Genomic DNA, 19,148 nt, shown 5'->3' on the forward strand with positions numbered 1-19,148 from the left:
ATTTACGGGTAATTTACTTGGCATCTTGAGCTCAAAAACAAGCCAATGAAATTTCGGGGTTCCTGTTATCGACTAAAGTCAGCTCTTACAAAATCGTTAAGGAAGCCATTGCAATTTTGTAAAATTTAAGGTAAATCATTAAAAAGAGTCATTGCAATTTTTTTTGTAAAAATTAAGATATCGATCGCGTATGCGTGTTATTGATTCGAATAGTTTTATTATTTGCATATTTACTAATTACAGGAGGAAGTTATTAATCGAAATTACCAATTAAGCAGACAAATTAGTCTGATATTTATTTCCTTACGTAGATAGGTGTCATAAATATGCATTGATTGAAATTCTTCAGCCCGCTCCCGCTTTTGCTCTCCGTCTACTCCCGTCATCCCCTGTCCCTCGCTCCGATCGCCGGAGACGCCACGCCGCCACCGACCTCCGCCCGCGCGCGCGCCGCCCTCGGGGACACCTCCATAGCTCTTCTACGCAAAGGGGGGCGGCACCGCGAAGTGAGAGAAGCTCCGACTGATTTTCCTCGTCAATCTCCTACGTTGTTTGGGCCGTCTCGGTACGCACTTTAGCAGTCTCTGTTTGGTTTTTTTTTTTTTTCGGTCTCCTCATGTTTTCCTCCTGCTCTTCGGTTTTGTTTCGGGATAGTTTTTTTTTTTTTTTTTTGTGGGGTTTAAGGTTCGATCCGAGCGTAGAACCCTAATCGAGGTAGTAAATCTGTGAACTTGAGACCATTCTGGTAGCGAATTGATGAGGTCGTGGAATCAATTTAGAGGGCGCGTTCATCACTCGCGCGCCTTGCCTTGGTCTGGAGTCTGAGAGAAAGAAGAAGAAGAAGATGGGTGAACGAAAGGTGTTGAGCACGTATTACCCGCCAGATTTTGATGCTTCCGATGAGCATCCGATGCAACACCTGCGGGAATTGCATCTACGAGGGGACCGAGTTCGATTCCAGGGAGGAGGTTGTCGTCGTCGTCGGCGAGAGGTGTCTGGGGTTTCGGATATTCGGATTTTACTTCAAATGCGCCAAGTGCTCTGCTGAGCTCACGATCGGAACCGGTCCGCAGAATTCGGGTTATGTTGTGGAGTTAGGGGCGACGAGAAATTTGAGAGCCCTGGCGTAAGCAGGATGAGTTGGCGGAGGATGAGAAAAGAAAGAGGGAGGTTGAAGAGATGGGCGGCGCGATGGAGTGCTCAGAGAATAAGATGCTGGATTCGACGAGAGAGATGGATATTCTTGCCGGACTTGATGAATTGAAATCAATGAAGTCTAGACATGCCATTGTGGACGTAGATGCAATGTTGGAGGTTCTACAACGTAAATCTGCTGCAAAGGAAAAGAAGCTGGAGGAAGAGGATGAAGCGCTTCTCAAATCAAGTGTATTCCATGTAAATATTTATTTGTAGGATCGAAGATGAAGATTCTGAGGATGAGGAAGATTTGACTCGACCTTCTGCTAGTAATGACAAATCAGTGAAAAATACTCTCAAGAGGAGAAAACTTTGTGAGGAATTTTCGGACAAGCCAACAGAGTCATTGAGAAAAGCTACTTCCTCTGTGCCAATTGTTGTGGTAAAGAAAGCTGCTCCAGCCTATGACATTAGTGCTAAAATTGACATGACTAAACAAGATGGAGCAGATAAGAATGGTGTACTGAGCATTGGGCTACGGTCACTACTTCAAAAACTATGGAAGTAGTGATGATGATGATGATTGAGCTATGGTTTAGTTGCAAATGGTATTATTCATTTTCTAGCTGTATTAGGAGACAACTTTTTGATTCTATCTCAATTGTAATTTCTGACTGAAGATAGATACATGCGAAGTATTTTTGATGGAATTTTTTTTTTGTCTAATCCAAAAGCTTTAGTTGATAGATAATTGCGTTGTTTAATATTTATATATTGTAACTTAGGCCTAATTGGGGAAGCAAATAGGGGGTTTGGAAAGATTTGAGCTCGTTCTGATACCATGTAGAAAGTCTAATCCGAAAGTTTAAACCGTTAGATAAAAGCTAATATTTAAATATTCGAACAACGTGTATGCAAAAATGCAAAGATGTTCCAAAAATTTGAGCATAAAAGCCAGAAACTTGTTGATAGTAAATTCTAAAATGATTTCACCAGTCCTATGAAAAGTTCTAGTCCCATCTAGAGTTTGAGAGGTTTTTCGACTTTATAATTACGCTGGCTTTTTTCTTTAATTGTCAACACCGAACACTCCTTTTAAAGAGTTTGGCTCAAATGGTTATACGTTGTGTCATTTATAGATGGAATTAGAGCTGAGGACTTTTGGCGTGTTTATGCAACTGAATGGTACTGTTGTGCAATGTTACTTGCCTTACAGATTGTGCTGTTGCGCAATGTTACTTGGCTTACTGACCCTTTCAGTCTGTGTATTGTGGTTTCCTATTCTGCCATCTCTCTCTCTCTCTCTCTCTCTCTCTCTCTCTCTCTCTCTCTCTCTCTCTCTCTCTCTCTCTCTCTCTCTCTGGATATATGGTGATTATGGCCATATTAGGCAGGTTTTGCCTCACTTGATGATGCAGTTCCGGCTTGTGTTGCAGATTCTTTGTCAGGGGATGTCAAACATATTGGGAATCTAGCTGCTAGATATAGAATCCGACATTGCTATAATGTCGAAGATAAGTAAACAAAGGTACGTATTGATTTGGCAACTTCATCCATATTTTATTCTGAAGCAGGCCCAGATTACCCGTCACAGGGTGCGATATACCCACCTTTGATTGTTTATTGTTCTGAATCACGACACATATCTTGCTTCTGGAGATGCAGTTTTTGTGAATATTAATTTAAAAATGTATTCATATTAATTTATTGTTGACGCAGCAAGTCTAATCACCAAAGTAGTAGCAACACATCGAAAGTGCAAGGGATGGCACTGCCTCGTAACTCGCAGCAGCTGGAAAGTAAGCAAGGTCAAAGCGGGCAGATCCAAAGTGTAATTAGTGGAAGCTTGATAAAAAGTCTGACAGTCTTGGATGAATTCAAGCATGGATTTCCTTCGAATGGCTTGTCAGTTGCCTCAAATAAGTGGTGGGGAAGTGGCAATCCAGGAGATTTTGATTACATAGATGCAACTGAAACTGGTAGAGAATGCAGACCGAAGTGCCAAGATATGGCAGATGGTGGTTCCAATGCTGAAAAGAAACCTGAAGGTGAGAAAGAGAACAGCGATTCCACTCTCCGGGGGGCTAGTTTGCTGACAGCTGTGAGAAAAAGAGCCCTTGAAGAAGGACGAGAGGCATTCAAGCTGGGCGTTTTTAGGAGCCACCGTGCTCAAAAGATAGGCAAGAAAGAGAAATCGCTGATGCTTGGCATTTTTCAATCTTCACAGCCAAAGGGATGGATAGATGATTAAGTTTAACCTGAGGGATGCTCAAAAACTGTAATTCAAGTGATTGACTTGTTAATTACTGCAGTCGGAGATAAAATGCTCGAATGAAATGTTGCTCATTTGTCTCTAATTGTCTGAGTCTCGAGTGTTGAGGTACTCCACTCACTAGGATGTTCTTTTCATATGTATTTAGCAGAAGACATGCAGCCTGAGCTAGGACACTCATATTTAAGACATTATCGACGTGGATGGCTACACACCTCATGAGTGGAAAGCACATCACCTGCTATGTCATTTCGATGCTCGGGATGATGACTTATGATATGGAAGCAAAATCATAAACCCCATCAAAACCCAAAATTTACGTGTGATGTGAAGTTGAACAATGCTGTTCCTGATTGATGCCATCTTTGTTATGTTCCTTTCAGTTGATTGCCTGTGAGATATGTCACTTGGTAATTGTGGCAATTTAATAGGCAGTTGACATGAGATAAAGTAGAAGACTGAGCTCAGCCTCTAACAGGAGACAGTTAAAACAGTCCGCGGCAATAAGTTTTAGACATGTATTATTTCACTGAACTACCAAACCCACAAATCTAACTGAGGACAGATTCTCGCCCTACAAACTGAGTCCATGTAAGAAATTTATTAATCTCCTAAATTGACTCTATTCTCTAGGCTATCCATTCCTATATCCACGTGGGTGAATCCTGTTGGATAAGGGAAGAGCCTTCTATATCCAGACATTTTCTTTCAATGGTGAATGAAGAAACTACCAAGCTTATTGGTGGAGAAGAGAAGGCCAACTGGAAAGATGTGAAGCCAGAATCATGCGCATCAGTATCACCAATGAGAAATCAGATAGAAATTTCTTAGAAGATAGAGACCGGACCCCGCTCTTATAGAAATACCCCATCAACATTCCTCATCTCCAAACAATCCCAAAAGCCAAAACTCATCTCCAACATTCACTCATCTCCAACGTTGTGACCTGCAATGGCTGCCTCTGCAATGGCTTTATCCTCTCCTTCGCTCGCTGGCCAAGCCGTCAAGCTTGCACCCTCTGCTTCGGACCATCTCGGCAAAGGACGAGTTAGCATGCGCAAAACCGTGGCCAAAACGAAGCCCGTTGCCTCCGCTAGCCCGTGGTATGGGCCGGACCGCGTCAAGTACCTGGGCCCATTCTCTGGCGAGGCGCCATCCTACCTCACTGGCGAGTTTCCCGGCGACTACGGATGGGATACCGCGGGCCTGTCGGCTGACCCAGAGACCTTTGCCAAGAACCGCGAGCTCGAGGTCATCCATGCAAGGTGGGCCATGCTCGGCGCCCTCGGGTGCGTCTTCCCCGAGCTCTTGTCCCGCAATGGGGTCAAGTTCGGCGAGGCGGTTTGGTTTAAGGCTGGTGCACAGATATTCAGCGAGGGCGGATTGGACACTACTTGGGAAACTCGAGCCTGATCCACGCGTAGAGCGTCTTGGCCATCTAGGCCACACAGGTGATCCTAATGGGTGCGGTGGAAGGATACAGGGTTGCCGGGGGCCCTCTCGGAGAGGTGACCGACCCGATCTACCCGGGCGGGAGCTTCGACCCGTTGGGCCTCGCGGACGATCCCGAGGTTTTCGCGGAGCTGAAGGTGAAGGAGATAAAAAAACGGGAGGTTGGCCATGTTCTCCATGTTCGGCTTCTTTGTCCAGGCCATCGTGACAGGGAAAGGCCCATTGGAGAACTTGGCTGATCACCTTGCTGACCCCGTCAACAACAATGCCTGGGCTTTCGCCACCAACTTTGTGCCCGGAAAGTGAAGTGTGCGATAGATTTAACACAGAAAAAATGTGCGGGACTTGGTGTGATCGAATTACATTTGTTTTTAACTTTTTGATGGTAATTGAATTTGAGGTAGTTCTTGACAATCTCAGTGACCAGTGGCCAAATCTTTAAGTCTCCTGGCAATAGTTTAACTCTTGAACCTTGAGAATTGAATGGGATTTATCGATACTTTTCAAGAAAGTATTAATTTCCATAGAAATGGTAAATCTTAAGTACTATGAGTACTAGACATCTTCATCAAATGAGTATGATTAATAATGAAATAAATGGAGATTTTGCTTGGGCAAAAAATAGATACAAGTAATAACAGGCTGCATTAGCAACTCTATGCAAGAATAACTTTTTGCGAGTCACGAGTCTATCTTCATCAAATGAGAAAGCTTGGCCCAAATTGCTAGAGTTTCACGCGATTAGATCCGGATTTATAGTTTTCGAGGAAGATTTAATTTTCCATAAAAATCATAAATCTAGAAGATTAGGAGCACTTGCCATCTTCATCAATATGAGTGTGATTGCAATGACAAGGACTATACTAACTATAATGTTTGCATATTAATTTATCGTTGATGCAGCAACTTCTCGAAACTTCTATTTATTATTTTTGACTTCTCCATCAAAATAAAATGATTATGTTAAGTATTGAATTACGAAATAATCTTGTATGAATTTAAATCACATCAAATGTTAATACTTATATGAAGTGTTCACTATTAAATAAAGTAGAATTTAAAACTCTAATGCAAAAGTTAGAAATCAAAGCTAGTAGCAAAAGTCATTTCAAATGGACCCAAGCATTAAAAGACTATGTGCACGTACTTGATATTTATGACGTACAAAAACACACAACCATCAATTAATGTCGCGACATCATAAGGCGATAGAACACCTTCGTCCTCTGTAAAAACATTTATGAAAGAACTATGTGAACATTGAGATTAACCTATGGTAGATGCGACCATCTATGACTAAGCATTCAATAAATCGAGTCATATTCACATTCAACACATTAACACATTAATTTACCGATTTTATATGCATTTTGATAACATGCCGATACTTGAGATCGAGACCGTGCGGCAACTTAGGCTTCCTTTGGTAAAAAAGATTGATTGCTCGCTTACTAACTCACCTAGACTTTAGAGAGAGAAGGTCTAGGGGAGAATTTATTTCGATTGCTTGAATGTTAGATGATACAAATGAGGAGGAGGGCATCCTTACTTATACATTAGACCTTCCAAGTATTACCGTTGATCATCCCTTGATTAAACGGTGGAGATCTACTCTCCTCAACTAATGTCTACCTATTAAATACAAAACTACCATATATCCCATTATATATAAGAAATATCTTGAATTCAAATAGACACTTCCCATATTAGGAGTATTCTAGAATCCTCATGAAAATCGTAGAGCCCAAGACATTTCAAGTCTTGCTGATCATTTGAACCATCTCTTCAGTCGCTCGGGTTTTGAAACCTCTGCTCCGTGACTTATGCATGTAAAGTGCATGTCTTGTTGGAATACCCTTATCGTATTTAAAGCATTGTGGATGATCTAATTGTCTAAAGAATCTGGTGTACTTAAACCAAGCCTCTTGTTTTGGCATGAAATTGAACATTGGCTCGAGAAAGCGCTTGGGTTTGATCTTTTACGTTAGCTCAATCAAACAGCAGCTCGAGCTTACATGTGATCAATCTTTTATCACGAGAGTTTTTTTATGGAATAGACGTGCTCATCTTCCTCATTTAAGATTTGAGTTATAGTCACCGCACTTGTATAATCTCTTAGACTCACCTAAAAATACAAACCTTTGTCTCATCTAATTATCTAGTGTATGCGAAACAAAGGTATTGCAGTAACATATGTTAATTAGTTGAGTGATCTAAGAATTCCAAACATCCTTTGAGAGAGAGAGAGATCGTGACAATAGCTTTTATATGTTCCTTTTGTCTTGATCCCTTCTAGTTTCCGAAGATACAGTAAGAGAAGACAATGGTGAAAATCATGCCTCCATGTTCTTGATAATTGATGGGACTGATCTGTGAAACCTTTTAAGACGTGTAAAACAACCTGTCGCCTATTACCCTAACACTACAAACCATACCTAACTGTCCCCAAACAAAGAGTCTTCCCCTTAAAAAAAAAAAACTAAACCCCCTCCCTAATTGGCCTAATTGTGCCCTGCCAAAGACAATGTTTTACTGCATGTCTCAGATACCAGTCACCACCATCATCAACTTGAGTGATTACGATCTGTTATCCTGACAATTAACAACTAAGCCTTTTTTATAACGGCGTGGGTGTGGTGGGGGAACATTGGAATGACACTCTCAGACCATCTGTTGCAAAGCATGTAATGTTGGAGCATCTCATTGGACCATCAATACAGACGCTGAGAAACCAACAGAATAACAAATTCCTACCAAGCATATTATAATGCCTGAAAGATCTAATTGTTTCTCTTTGGAGTCATGCTGATGACACCCTCCAAGTGAGGAAAGAATGAAAAGGCCGATTGTAGAAACAGCATCGGTTTGTTCAGGAAATAGAATGAACTGGCTATCAATATTTTAATGGTAGCTGAGCCTCCAACTTGGAAGCATTATATAATTTGTATATATTAGTGTGTGCAAGTGACAATATGAGGCTCAGAAAAGCATTGTCCTTCTGGTGTTTAAATTAATTGGCATTGGATGCTCTCTGAGAGTTCCAGTTCTGCCCTATCCATTTTCTGTCAAACCATTTAACTGAGAGAATGATGCTTACAGAATCATTTCCTTCAACTCCAAATCATTCTTTTATCTCTCAAATATCTCAGTACAGCTGTGCGTCCTTCTCTCTATCCATTCAAAAGGAACTTTGATTTTCTTTGATTGGCAGGTTTTTTATATGTACCGAGCATTTCCTTATCGCTCCTGACTTGACATAAGTGAGTCTTTTTCTTTTTCTGGCATATAATTTCTTCTCTTTTAGGATTAACTGGCCTGGAGGAAACAAATATAAATGTTACTTTCTTTCTAATTTCTATGAGCATAGAGAATGCGTTTAGTTTATTAAATAGATGAACATCTCTTTCTAATAAGTGTCTCTATAAACGAATCTATTGTTTTGACTATGTTTCTCTTGTACAACCCACAGGCTAAAGAGTTGTCATTCATGAATAAACTTCGAGGAGAAATTATCAGCATACAATTTGAAGTTGATTCCGAGTGTATATGCAAGGAACTTAAAGTACTATCGGTCCATAAGAGTTACAGTCTATTCATACGATCAAACAACGTTTCTTCTCAATAAACTTCTATAGAAAGGGCAAATTCTTGAAACTTCTACTTAATATTTACGGCTTTTTCGTCGAAATAAAATGGCTATGTTAGTCATTATATTACAAAATAATTATGTATGAATTTAAATCAAAAAAATGTTCGAACTGTTCTCATGTGTTCACTATTAGATAAACATAAATTTTAAAACATTAAAAGAAAAAGGTATAAAACTAAGTTAGACGCAAAAGTCATTTCATAAGGCGATAGGACATCTTCATCCACTATAAAAAAAAACATTCGGGAAAGAGTACCGTGAATACTATGATTAACCTATGTGACCGATAGATGCGGCCATCTATGACTAGACATATTATAACTTCAAATATACCGATCTTGTACGCATTTTGACAAAATCATGTATCATTCTTTAGGAACGTCCAATTACCAATTATCCCGGAAAAGAAAATAAAGAGATTTCCTTCCTTATAACTCACAATCGAAAGTCCATGTAAGACCAAAACTTCCTCAGCAAAGAACTGACGGGTCCCTTTGGCTTTGGACATGCATGATTGTTGCGTAAATAACGTTGTTCACTTTATCTCAGGCCGAGACAAACTTTATGAAAGAAATATAAATAAACAGAAGTAATAATCTCGATTATTGTCCCTTCTCCAAACTCTCTTTCCACAATGAAGTACGAATTAAACTTCCAATGACGCCTTTTCAAGGTCTCTCTTTCTAGGCGATTTTTGTATTGACCAAACAAATCTCATTCCCAAAGGCCTCTCGAGTCCACATGAACAAAGATTATACTTTTTTTAATTAATTGAAATTGTAATTTGGAAGAAAGGTGCATTTCCACGTGCTGCTCACGTGAATAAAGTGCACATATATCATCAGTCATCTGTTCGGGAAGATGTTCATAGAAGCTCGCGCACCGGCATTGGTAATTGCTGTTGAAAGCACAGCTCACAATGCCACTTAAACACGCAATTTTCAAACATCAGCAATGATTTTACTGTAATTATACAAGAATTAGCTTATTGGAAACGCCAAACTTTCTCTGTTGGGTTATTAAATAAGTGTCTCGAGAAGACTCGTTAACAAGTTCTTTTCTTTCAAAACCTGCTCTCTCGAGTCTTGGTTCATTTTAGGACGGACTACTATTTTGAAGCCAATCCATTTTTACCATCCGGATCGGTCGGAGATGTGCTCGTAGAATGGGGCTATTTGTGAATAAGAAAGATCACGAGATTTTTTAAGTTATCAAATAAAAAATGCCATAAATTCAATACAAGGACTTTCTCTCTTGATATGCTGTAAAAACAATATTTTAAAAATCGAACATTCTCTCATTAAGCATATTCAACAAGTGAAAATTCATGGACATTTCCTTGAGAACAACCAACTTAAAAATTCATACCTCTCAAATCTTTTAGATAATTATTAAGGGGTTAACAATTGAGAGTGAATGCTTATTTGCTAATTAATAATCATCACAATCATTTCCTAACTTCATAATTCATGTGAAAAGTAGGCTCTTTTAGGATTTACAAATTATGTGAAATTTGCTTACTTAGTCCACAAGAGAAATAATAACTCTATTTATTGTTCGTTTTATCACTACTTGTGAAAATTTACAACGTCTCAATTAGATTACACCTTTGCCTAATCCTACCAAATGGGACCATACAAGTGGTGCCAGATCAGCTGCTGCTTGCTTTATTATGTCAGGCAACAGACTGGCAGCTTTCCAGTGGCACACCATCTGGCAAATCCAATAATAAAATAAAACTTACCAAAAAAAGAAGAGATATTATAAATATAATGAATATCGGGAAAAATTGAAAAGAATTTCTTTGTTGTGATGCAAAAGTTATGCTTCGGAGAAAAGCCAAAGACTCCTTGACTCTCCTTAATCGGTGGCTTTTCCATTCTCTCCTTTCCACTTTATTTTTTTTGAAAAGATTAAAAGAAAGGAAATAGTAATAATGATAACCAAGAAAGGCACGTCTTTTCTGAGTTTAAATTTATATTAAAAAGTTGGGTTTAGCTTTTAATTAAAGCTTAGGAAGGTTAGGTTTAGTCAAATTGTCTCTGACATGATTATCCCTAAACAACCGTTGGGGCTTATTTGTAAATTATGTTGGCCATCACTATCAGAATTGATGCAATGTGGAACATTATTTTTTTTTTGGAGACTTGGTCAAGTCTTCTTATGAAGAGAATCCATCGACCATCATGTTGAATTTCATGCGAGAAAAGGAACATATAAAAATTAAAAAATAGAAATAAAAAAACAAAGAAACTTGTGTTGAGTGCGACAGTGGGGTTACCGTTAATTCCTGATAAGTATCACTCTCTTTTCTAGATGCATGTTTAGTTTACTTGAATATACTTTTCGAGCAAAAACAACATTTCATAAAACCGTGCGGGGATTAACCACGTGGAAATTGGCTCGATTGTAAAGGAGGTGATGTATCGTACTTATAGATTAGATGCATGACATCGGTTCGATTCGCCAACTGAACTGTAATTATAGTCTTATCTTGACTATGAGAAGTTAACGAGCCAACATCAAGTGATTTGTACGTTTGGTTCATCACTCAATCTGCAATTTGGGTCTTCCCCGAACCATAATGTTAATGAGGTATTTCACATATTGGGAATGTACCCGCAAGCATTAAAAAAAAAAGAGCGCGAAAATATCACAATGAATCACTTGATTTTTCCTCGAGCGGTGTCTAGAGATCTCTCTCTCTCTCTTTTGGGCGCTAAAAATAAAATATAAACGCAAAGGCCAAACACGTCACGAACCAAATCAAATGTGGATTTTTTCTATAATTACATTCAGGATAAAATGGATCAAGAAATTAAAGAATGCGGATCATATGGGGATATCGCTCCATGCAACAATGCATGGAAAATTGGGATTTTTATAAATCCAATAATTAAATCAATGCCGAGTACTTAATCGGCAAGCTAAGTATGTACTGTTTTCCACCCCAAGACGTCATGTTGGAAAAAAGCTTTAATGGAAGCAAACACGCATTCCAACGCAAATAGTGATGGAAAGCTTGCAAGTTACACAACACAGCTATCTTTTGTCAAATTTTAAACTCCTTTTTTTTTTTTGCCAAATTGTCTTTTTTACAAGAAAAACTGAAAAACACCTTGAAAAAGCTCTTGATCCTTTTGAAAAGCTTCCCACTCGAACAAATGCGCAAAATGATTATTTCTTTTAAGTTATAAACTAGGAACAGGTCGTACAGAATCAGAGAGGTTACGCGTGAAAATCTATATGTCATTGAATAAATGAGTTGGGTCATTAATTGGTTTTTAAAATAAGAAAGTCCATTTATTGAATCATATAGAAATTATTAGGGAAAAAAGATCTCGCGTGTCTATAGTTGCTTGACTTTCTATTTTTTACTATACTTGTCATAATCTTCTAAAGTATACGGATACTATTTTTGTAATGAAAAGTCGAAACAAACACGTACGTTACGAGCAATTTAGCAATTGCATTTTATCTTATTTTTCGCCCTTCTATTATGTGACGATCACCGGAACAATGGACATTCGATCATCAAATACATAATACATGATGACTAATATCATTTTTAGTGTGTAGAACGAGCGGAAATGGGCAGTATTTCGGCTTTCGGAGGTGTGCCTGATCCCGGACGTCGAGATCAGAATGGAAGCCGAAGCGACGATTCTAAGCCCCACCCATGCATAGCAAACGAGACTACATTACCGATTTACTAACAAAGAGTACATGCACGTGAAAAGAGTTGTTTCTCTTTCTCGAGATTATGAGTTTATCTCACATAGCAAACGAATCTGAAAGACGTGTTGTGTTACCTAGTCATGGCATATCATGTGGAGAGACTTCCCGATTCCGCACTGCTGATGTCTAGGTGGGGGGTCGCGATAATGGACCGTCAATCACATACCTTTAAATTGCGAGCCGTGTGAGGTATCAAATGGTTGACATTCATCGTGAGATTTCTATGGTAAAGAACTCGATAATTTGGAAGACAAAGGGTCAATTTCTTTTTTTTTTCCCCTTCAATTAAAATATTCAATTTCACAACAACTCAACATGAAAAGAAAAGAAAAGAAAAGAAAAGAAGAAGGAGGCAACTGGTTTCGACCCAATAAGCAAACGAAGAACAGAAAAACCACTAGCTCGTGCCAGAGTTTCGACTAGTTCCCCTTTCCCTCCGGTAGGGTTGACTCTCTCTCTCTCTCACTCTCTCTCTCGAGAAAGTCTCTCTCTTACACACGCACATCTCCATCGCATTCTCGTCTATCTTCTTCTCCTCTCTCTCTCTCTCTCTCTCTCTCTGTCCCAGTTTTTTCTTTACCTTTATAGCCATCACACCAGCAATAAATTCCTGCCCTGTTCCACCTCTTCCCTTTTCTTTCTTCTTGCTTTCCCTTTACTCTCTCTCTCTCTCTCTCTTTCTCTCTCGTTTCCTCCATTGCAAAACCAAGCTTTCAGTCCTTTCCAGCTCTCTGATAGGAGGAGGCCCTCCTCCTCCCTATCAGACATTGCACACACCAAACCCCATTTCACCCACCTCATGCTTTTCTCTCTTTCTTCCCCACAAGAATCCCCCATCTCCCCAACTCTGCACTCGCTCCCCGTCTCATGATTCCGCCTTCAAGATTAGATTTTTGTCTGGGCCTCCCGTTGCCGCTCACCCTTTTCCCGTTCTTGTGAATGCTCTCTTTCTTTTTGGCCCACTCGAGGCGGCTCCATCCTGCTGCTTCCAAGCTACTCCTCCTGCTGCGACATTGCTAAAGTGGGTCTGTGATTTCAGGTCTCCACACAAGACGTATCGTATCTGTGCCTCATTGAATCTCCGTTTTGGTTATTGAAAAAGAAGACTTTTTTTTTTTGGCCCTTCGAGGGGTTAGCTCAGATCACATCCAAGGTATTTGCTTTTTTTTTTTTTCTGCCTCCCCTTGAATCGCTTCACTTTCTCAAATGGTTTTGCCCAGTTTTTTTATTTTTTATTTATTTATGGTGTCTTACTTGGATCATAAGCGATGCCTTGTCATATTTATTCCTTCTTCTCTCAATGATTTAGACTTGCCATATGTTTCTTCTTCTTCTCTCTCTCTCTCTTTTATTTTGGGTTCTGCATTCGGTCCCCTTTTTAACCGACTTTTGCAACGCCCTTTGCTTTTCCATCATGAATATAAGATGTTTCGTTATTGCACGCTTCTTCTTTCGGTGTTAAATGCCTGAAAACGGTTCTTTCTTATCAGGTTCTGTCCTTATCCGTTTCATTTTGCCTTTTACACCTGTGTTGGTTGAGTATGAATTTGACTTCTTTATTGCAAATGAGAGCTAGGGAACTTGTTGAACCATATGATGTTGAAGCCTAATCACCTAATGCAGCAAATTTTTTCAATTCTGTGGCAGAGATAACAAAAAAAAAAAACAAGGAACCGAGCAGTTTGTAGAAAATCTAGCATTGGAGCATCAGGGATGTCATCTGGGGGTTCTTTGAACTCGAAATTGTCGGAAACTTTTCTGGGTGTGAAGTTATGGGTTTTGATTGGCATCGGTGTAGGCGCATTCATAGTTTTGATTCTCTGCGCCTTGTGTATCTGGGTCACATTGCGGAGAAAATCAAAAAGGACGGACGTGTTTTCCCATTCCCAGATACCGAACGTGTCGAAGGATATCAGAGTCGACAGAGTGGGCGGCCAGAATTTCCCTAGTCACCCAGACAGTGTGTCCCTTGCAGTTAATGACAAATCGATCGAGAAGAACTCGGAGAAGATGCTCGTCCACTTGGCTGCAAGCAAATCAAGTGATCCGGATAACCTGAGTCAGTGCAGCTCTATTTACAACCCCGAGAGGGGATTTAGTTCGCAATCAGGAGAAGACGGAAGCTCTGGGAATGTTCGAAAAAATCCATCATTGCCTTACGCTGGACTTGTTACTGCCTCTCCTCTAATTGGCTTACCAGAAATTTCGCACCTTGGATGGGGTCACTGGTTTACTCTCAGGGATCTAGAGCTTGCGACTAATCGTTTTTCACCACAGAACGTGCTTGGCGAGGGTGGTTATGGAGTTGTTTATAAGGGGAGACTAATTAATGGAACTGAGGTAGCTGTCAAAAAGCTTCTCAATAATTTGTAAGTATACTTATAATTAGATGACCTGCAATTTCCCAAGTTTTAATTCGAAGAAATGTCATCAACTTTCTAATGACCTGGATATACAGAGGACAAGCTGAGAAAGAATTCAGGGTCGAAGTGGAAGCAATTGGTCATGTTCGACATAAAAATCTTGTACGACTATTGGGATATTGTATTGAAGGAGTTCACAGGCAAGACTTATTTGCTTATTCGCTGATGGCGCTATTTCCCTTTTTTTTTCATTGTACTGCATGATGGAGACTGTTCTTTAGTCCTTACCTCTTATTCTAAATACTTGATCTGCTGTATCGGTGCATTATATTATTGGGATTACCTTTATCTCATTGCTCGTGCTTCTAGTACTTATCTGATAAAAATGTCATTTGATGTGCCTATACTTCAGGATGCTTGTTTATGAGTATGTGAACAACGGAAACTTGGAACAATGGCTGCATGGAGCTATGCGTGAATGTGGTGTCCTCACTTGGGAGGCCCGCATGAAGGTTATCCTCGGAACTGCAATGGCGTAAGTATAGGATGCAAAATCATCCCTCTTCCACCAGTTTGTTTCATGGTTTGCAACGCCTTTTTGTATCGACCTCCGCAATGAGGACAAAGTTGATTCGTCAGTTGTTAGGATCATTGGTCCTCCATTAAGTTGCTCCAGTTTTCAACAATAACAGATGCTTTAACTCTTTTCTGTGGGCTTAATTATGCCTAATATTTAGTGGAACACTGAAAGAAATTGCACTGCCTTTCAGGCTTGCGTATTTGCACGAAGCAATAGAACCCAAGGTTGTTCACCGGGACATCAAGTCGAGCAACATTTTGATGGATGATGAATTCAATGCCAAGGTGTCTGACTTTGGATTGGCTAAGCTGTTGGGATCAGGAGAAAGTCACATTACGACCCGAGTGATGGGAACATTTGGGTATGTCTTGATCTTGTCTTGTCTGCCTTGTGGAGCTTGCCCGTATGAGAGTACAGCCAAGGAATTGGTCTTTTGACCTTGTACCTTTCATTGAATTACAGATATGTGGCTCCAGAGTATGCCAACACAGGAATGTTGAATGAGAAGAGCGACGTTTACAGCTTCGGTGTCCTCTTGCTTGAAGCCATCACTGGAAGGGACCCGGTGGACTATGGTCGACCCGCTAATGAGGTACCGAATCTTCGACAAAAATTCACTTGTCGTATCTCTACCGAAGATCTCTCCCTTCTCTGGTAAACTGCAAGTATAGATGCTGAAATCTGATGCTTTATAAGTCCGATAGACTTCATTACGGTTTGCCAATACTATAGTTTCCTGTGATTGTCAAGTTAATGTAATAGAGCGCTCATTGCGAGAGCTTACTCATAGGCCCTTCAAATGCGCTAATGCTCGTGGCAGGTAAATCTCGTCGAGTGGCTGAAGGTGATGGTAGGAACCAGGAGAGCAGAAGAAGTTGTGGACCCGGCCCTTGAAGTTAAACCAGCAACACGTGCTTTGAAGCGTGCCCTGTTGGTTGCACTCAGATGTGTTGATCCTGAAGGAGATAAGAGACCAAAAATGACTCAGGTTGTGCGAATGCTCGAAGCCGACGAGTATCCATTTCGCGAGGTGTGTAGTTTTTTTTGGAAGTCACCTACTTGTTAACTGCATTTACATTGCCTATCCTTCAGAAGTTATCTGAAGTGTGGCCTAGGAGCATGATGTCACTTTTCTTTTTCATCTCAGGATCGAAGAAACAGAAAGAGCCGCACAGCCAGCATGGATATTGAGTTGACAAAAGAAGTTCCTGGCTCAGCTGATGTGGAGAGCTCAGCTGATGTGGAGAGCCAAGCTAATCTGGAGAGCCATAAGCTCGAGATAACGCAGGCGTAGAGCTGACAATATGGATTCCTAATTGCTTATTGACCCGGTTAGATGAAAAGCCTTCCGACACATCGATACATAGAGATTGGAAAACTCTTCTTTGCAAGCCTCGAGCTCCTCCTATCCGCAATGGTGGAGGATGGTTCATTCTGTTGATAAAGCTGAGATGTCTACTTTGGTTTTGTCGCTACTTCCTTCGACACGGTTATGGAATGATTGAAATATTTGCGTCTGACTCCCCCGAGAGAGAGCGAGAGAAAGGGATTGTACAGATGGCGACCGTAGTAGTGCCTTTTTGTCGAAATTGTTCTTTCTGGTTTTCGGATCACAGATGGTTTTCTTGGGCACTGGTGTAACATCCAAGTCCGCTCATTGGCAAGGTAGCAAAAATACGTGCGTGTTTCCTCTTCCACTTTCATAGACGATCCTCCCCCTCCCCTCATGTAATATTTGTTCATATCCTAAATCAAGTGCCCCCATTTTTGGCACCGTTACGAGTCTTACAGGTCATATCTGGTCATGACCGAGACACAGATAGATTAGCACGCACAATGACAGGATGGCTTCATCTCCACCATCTGTTGGTGAAGCTACTCTTTCCGGCGCATCATGTTCTGGACGGATCCGATCGAAACATGCATCGAAAAACCAGAACCCAGCGACTAAATTCCGAACCATTTCGCGACAAGTATATAAGCCTTAAAAGGTGCTGTTAATGTTAGTTCACTATCTTGGCTCAATCTCCATCAGTCGCGAGCCTACATCTCTCCCTTCACAAGGCACGTTTCTTGAAAAACCCCAGATGGGATCGAAACGGCTCCAAGCGCTTCCTTTTCTCTGCTTCCTTCCTCCTGGGGCAAACAACGAACCGGGGATCTCAAGAAGAAGACGAACGTGGCCGCAAAAGTTGAATTCTCAGAGGGCGTGGGGTGACTGCGGAAAACTCGGTGTCAGCTTTTGACTTTCGGCATCTCCCTCCCTGCGGCATCCAACGGTCGTGTCTCGCCCTCTTTTTTTTCTTTTTTTTATCGCATGGTTCATGGTTCTTTCGCGTGCGCGAAGGAGGAACACCGCACGGGAATAGATCCCGCAAATAGGAAGAGGAGGGGTGGGCCCTTTGCTGGCGCCACGCCTACGTGGCCGCAATTATTGGTCGCGGGACAGCATGGGGAAAGGCGCCAACTGTCCACGTCTGACAGCATCGAGCTGAGCTGGACCGGAGCTGGGCCGCTCCTCCTCCTCCTCCTCCACCTACCTTTCGGCGTTTCGGACAAAGACGGTCGCTTGCGATCTCACATGTTTGGCTTCTGACTGAAATTCCGGGCTAACCCGGAATTCAAAGGAAAATGGAAAAGGGAAGGCGAGGGATCTAATCATTCTGGAGCCGTTTCGATTTTGAATCGAGTCCCCCCCGTCATGATGTGGAGTCGAAGAATTTAGTAGACGAGGGATTATGGCGTGATTATTAAGCAATTGACTCGAGTTAGTTTTTGGTTTCGGTACGGTTTTTGGCCGGGCGAGATGGCTGGAATGGAAAGCTTATTATGCAACCCCGCGACGTTTGCGTTTTTTGGTGTCGTTTCGAATTCGGCAAATAGAGAGGAGCAAATGTTTCATCGCTAGAGTTACCACCAAAGTCTGTACTGAAGCGAGTTTATATTTTCATTCGGCTCGCGCTATTTCCGCACCTTGAATCGGCTGTGACACGCTGTGACTTATCGAGTCGACGAGAACAACCTTAGGAGGACTGGTCGATTGGAATCGCGGATCGAAATGGTGAGAGTTGGTATTTATTAAAAAACGGAGAAAATGACGCAAATAGTCTCTTAACTTTGGCCGCATGTGCAATGTCGCTCTTTACTTTTAATTTGTTCAATGTGATCCATAAAATTTTGGTATATGCTCAAATTAGTACCTGGATTATGTGAAAATGTTCGATGTTGTTATTTCATTAATTCAACTTAACGAAATTTGCTTATTGGGCTTTCAATCCGGTACATTTGAACGGTTGACCAAAAAAAAAAGGTTACACGTGGATTATTCATGTAAACTATTCAATTCAAATCAAACCATACTAATCCTTCTAATTTGTTTAAAAGATTCTCCTATAAAAATCAACCCGTAAACTTTTCTTATTTGACACGGAAGAAGAACAAACAGCAGTTAAGGAAAGGTGAAGACTAATCACGAGAATGATTGATTCTCGTTAAAGTTGTGATTTTTCCTTTTTTCCGTCAATCTTACCATTAATGAGGTCCACGCGAGAGCTATTCTGGAACATTTAAATTGTAAAGCGTATCTAAAGTTATTTAAGGGTTGGAAATAGCGCGAGTCTTTTACTTTTTTTTTTTTGGAAAATTCTATGGATGAAGAAAACTAGGCAACTATGCTTCCGAATATAGAGCTTTTGTCTTCTGCATTTTCTAGCTTGATTAGCCAAATCTGTCATAAATCAAAATGAAAGAGCTATTACGTGACTATGACGAGAATTAATCTGACATGTTTTTCCGGCTTTGTATGGTTAACATTTCAACAAATCTATATTGACCGGAGCTTATTTGCACAAAAAATGATGAGAAACAATAACTTTTAGCAATATTTCTCACAGTTAGGGGTGAGCATGGTCTAGGTTGGGCTGGTCCAGCACCTAACCTAAGGACCAACCCGCACAG

General features: G+C 40.7%; 2 protein-coding genes and 2 pseudogenes across 2 annotated transcripts; all 4 read left to right on the forward strand.

Annotated features, from left to right (window-relative positions):
- The first annotated feature begins 572 nt into the window (after window positions 1-572).
- On the forward strand, window positions 573-2,665 carry LOC115682741 (uncharacterized; annotated as a pseudogene).
- A 237-nt stretch (window positions 2,666-2,902) lies between these two features.
- On the forward strand, window positions 2,903-3,388 carry LOC115682699 (uncharacterized). The gene has a single exon (XM_030606994.1). It carries the CDS (start codon window positions 2,903-2,905, stop codon window positions 3,386-3,388), a length of 486 nt encoding a protein of 161 aa, XP_030462854.1.
- Window positions 3,389-3,397: 9 nt separating this feature from the next.
- On the forward strand, window positions 3,398-5,335 carry LOC115682742 (chlorophyll a-b binding protein of LHCII type 1-like; annotated as a pseudogene).
- Window positions 5,336-13,658: 8,323 nt separating this feature from the next.
- LOC115682740 (probable receptor-like protein kinase At2g42960) lies at window positions 13,659-16,892 on the forward strand. The gene is made up of 7 exons (XM_056302487.1): window positions 13,659-14,617; window positions 14,707-14,811; window positions 15,024-15,146; window positions 15,382-15,552; window positions 15,654-15,783; window positions 16,012-16,221; window positions 16,339-16,892. Exons 1-7 carry the CDS (start codon window positions 13,962-13,964, stop codon window positions 16,483-16,485), a joined length of 1,542 nt encoding a protein of 513 aa, XP_056158462.1. The 5' UTR covers window positions 13,659-13,961; the 3' UTR covers window positions 16,486-16,892.
- The last annotated feature ends 2,256 nt before the right edge of the window (window positions 16,893-19,148 follow it).

This window comes from Syzygium oleosum, unplaced genomic scaffold (genome assembly GCF_021117445.2).
Source record: "Syzygium oleosum isolate NSW1041296 unplaced genomic scaffold, Sole_v2.1 Sole_v2.23, whole genome shotgun sequence".
Classification (NCBI taxonomy): Eukaryota; Viridiplantae; Streptophyta; class Magnoliopsida; order Myrtales; family Myrtaceae; genus Syzygium; species Syzygium oleosum.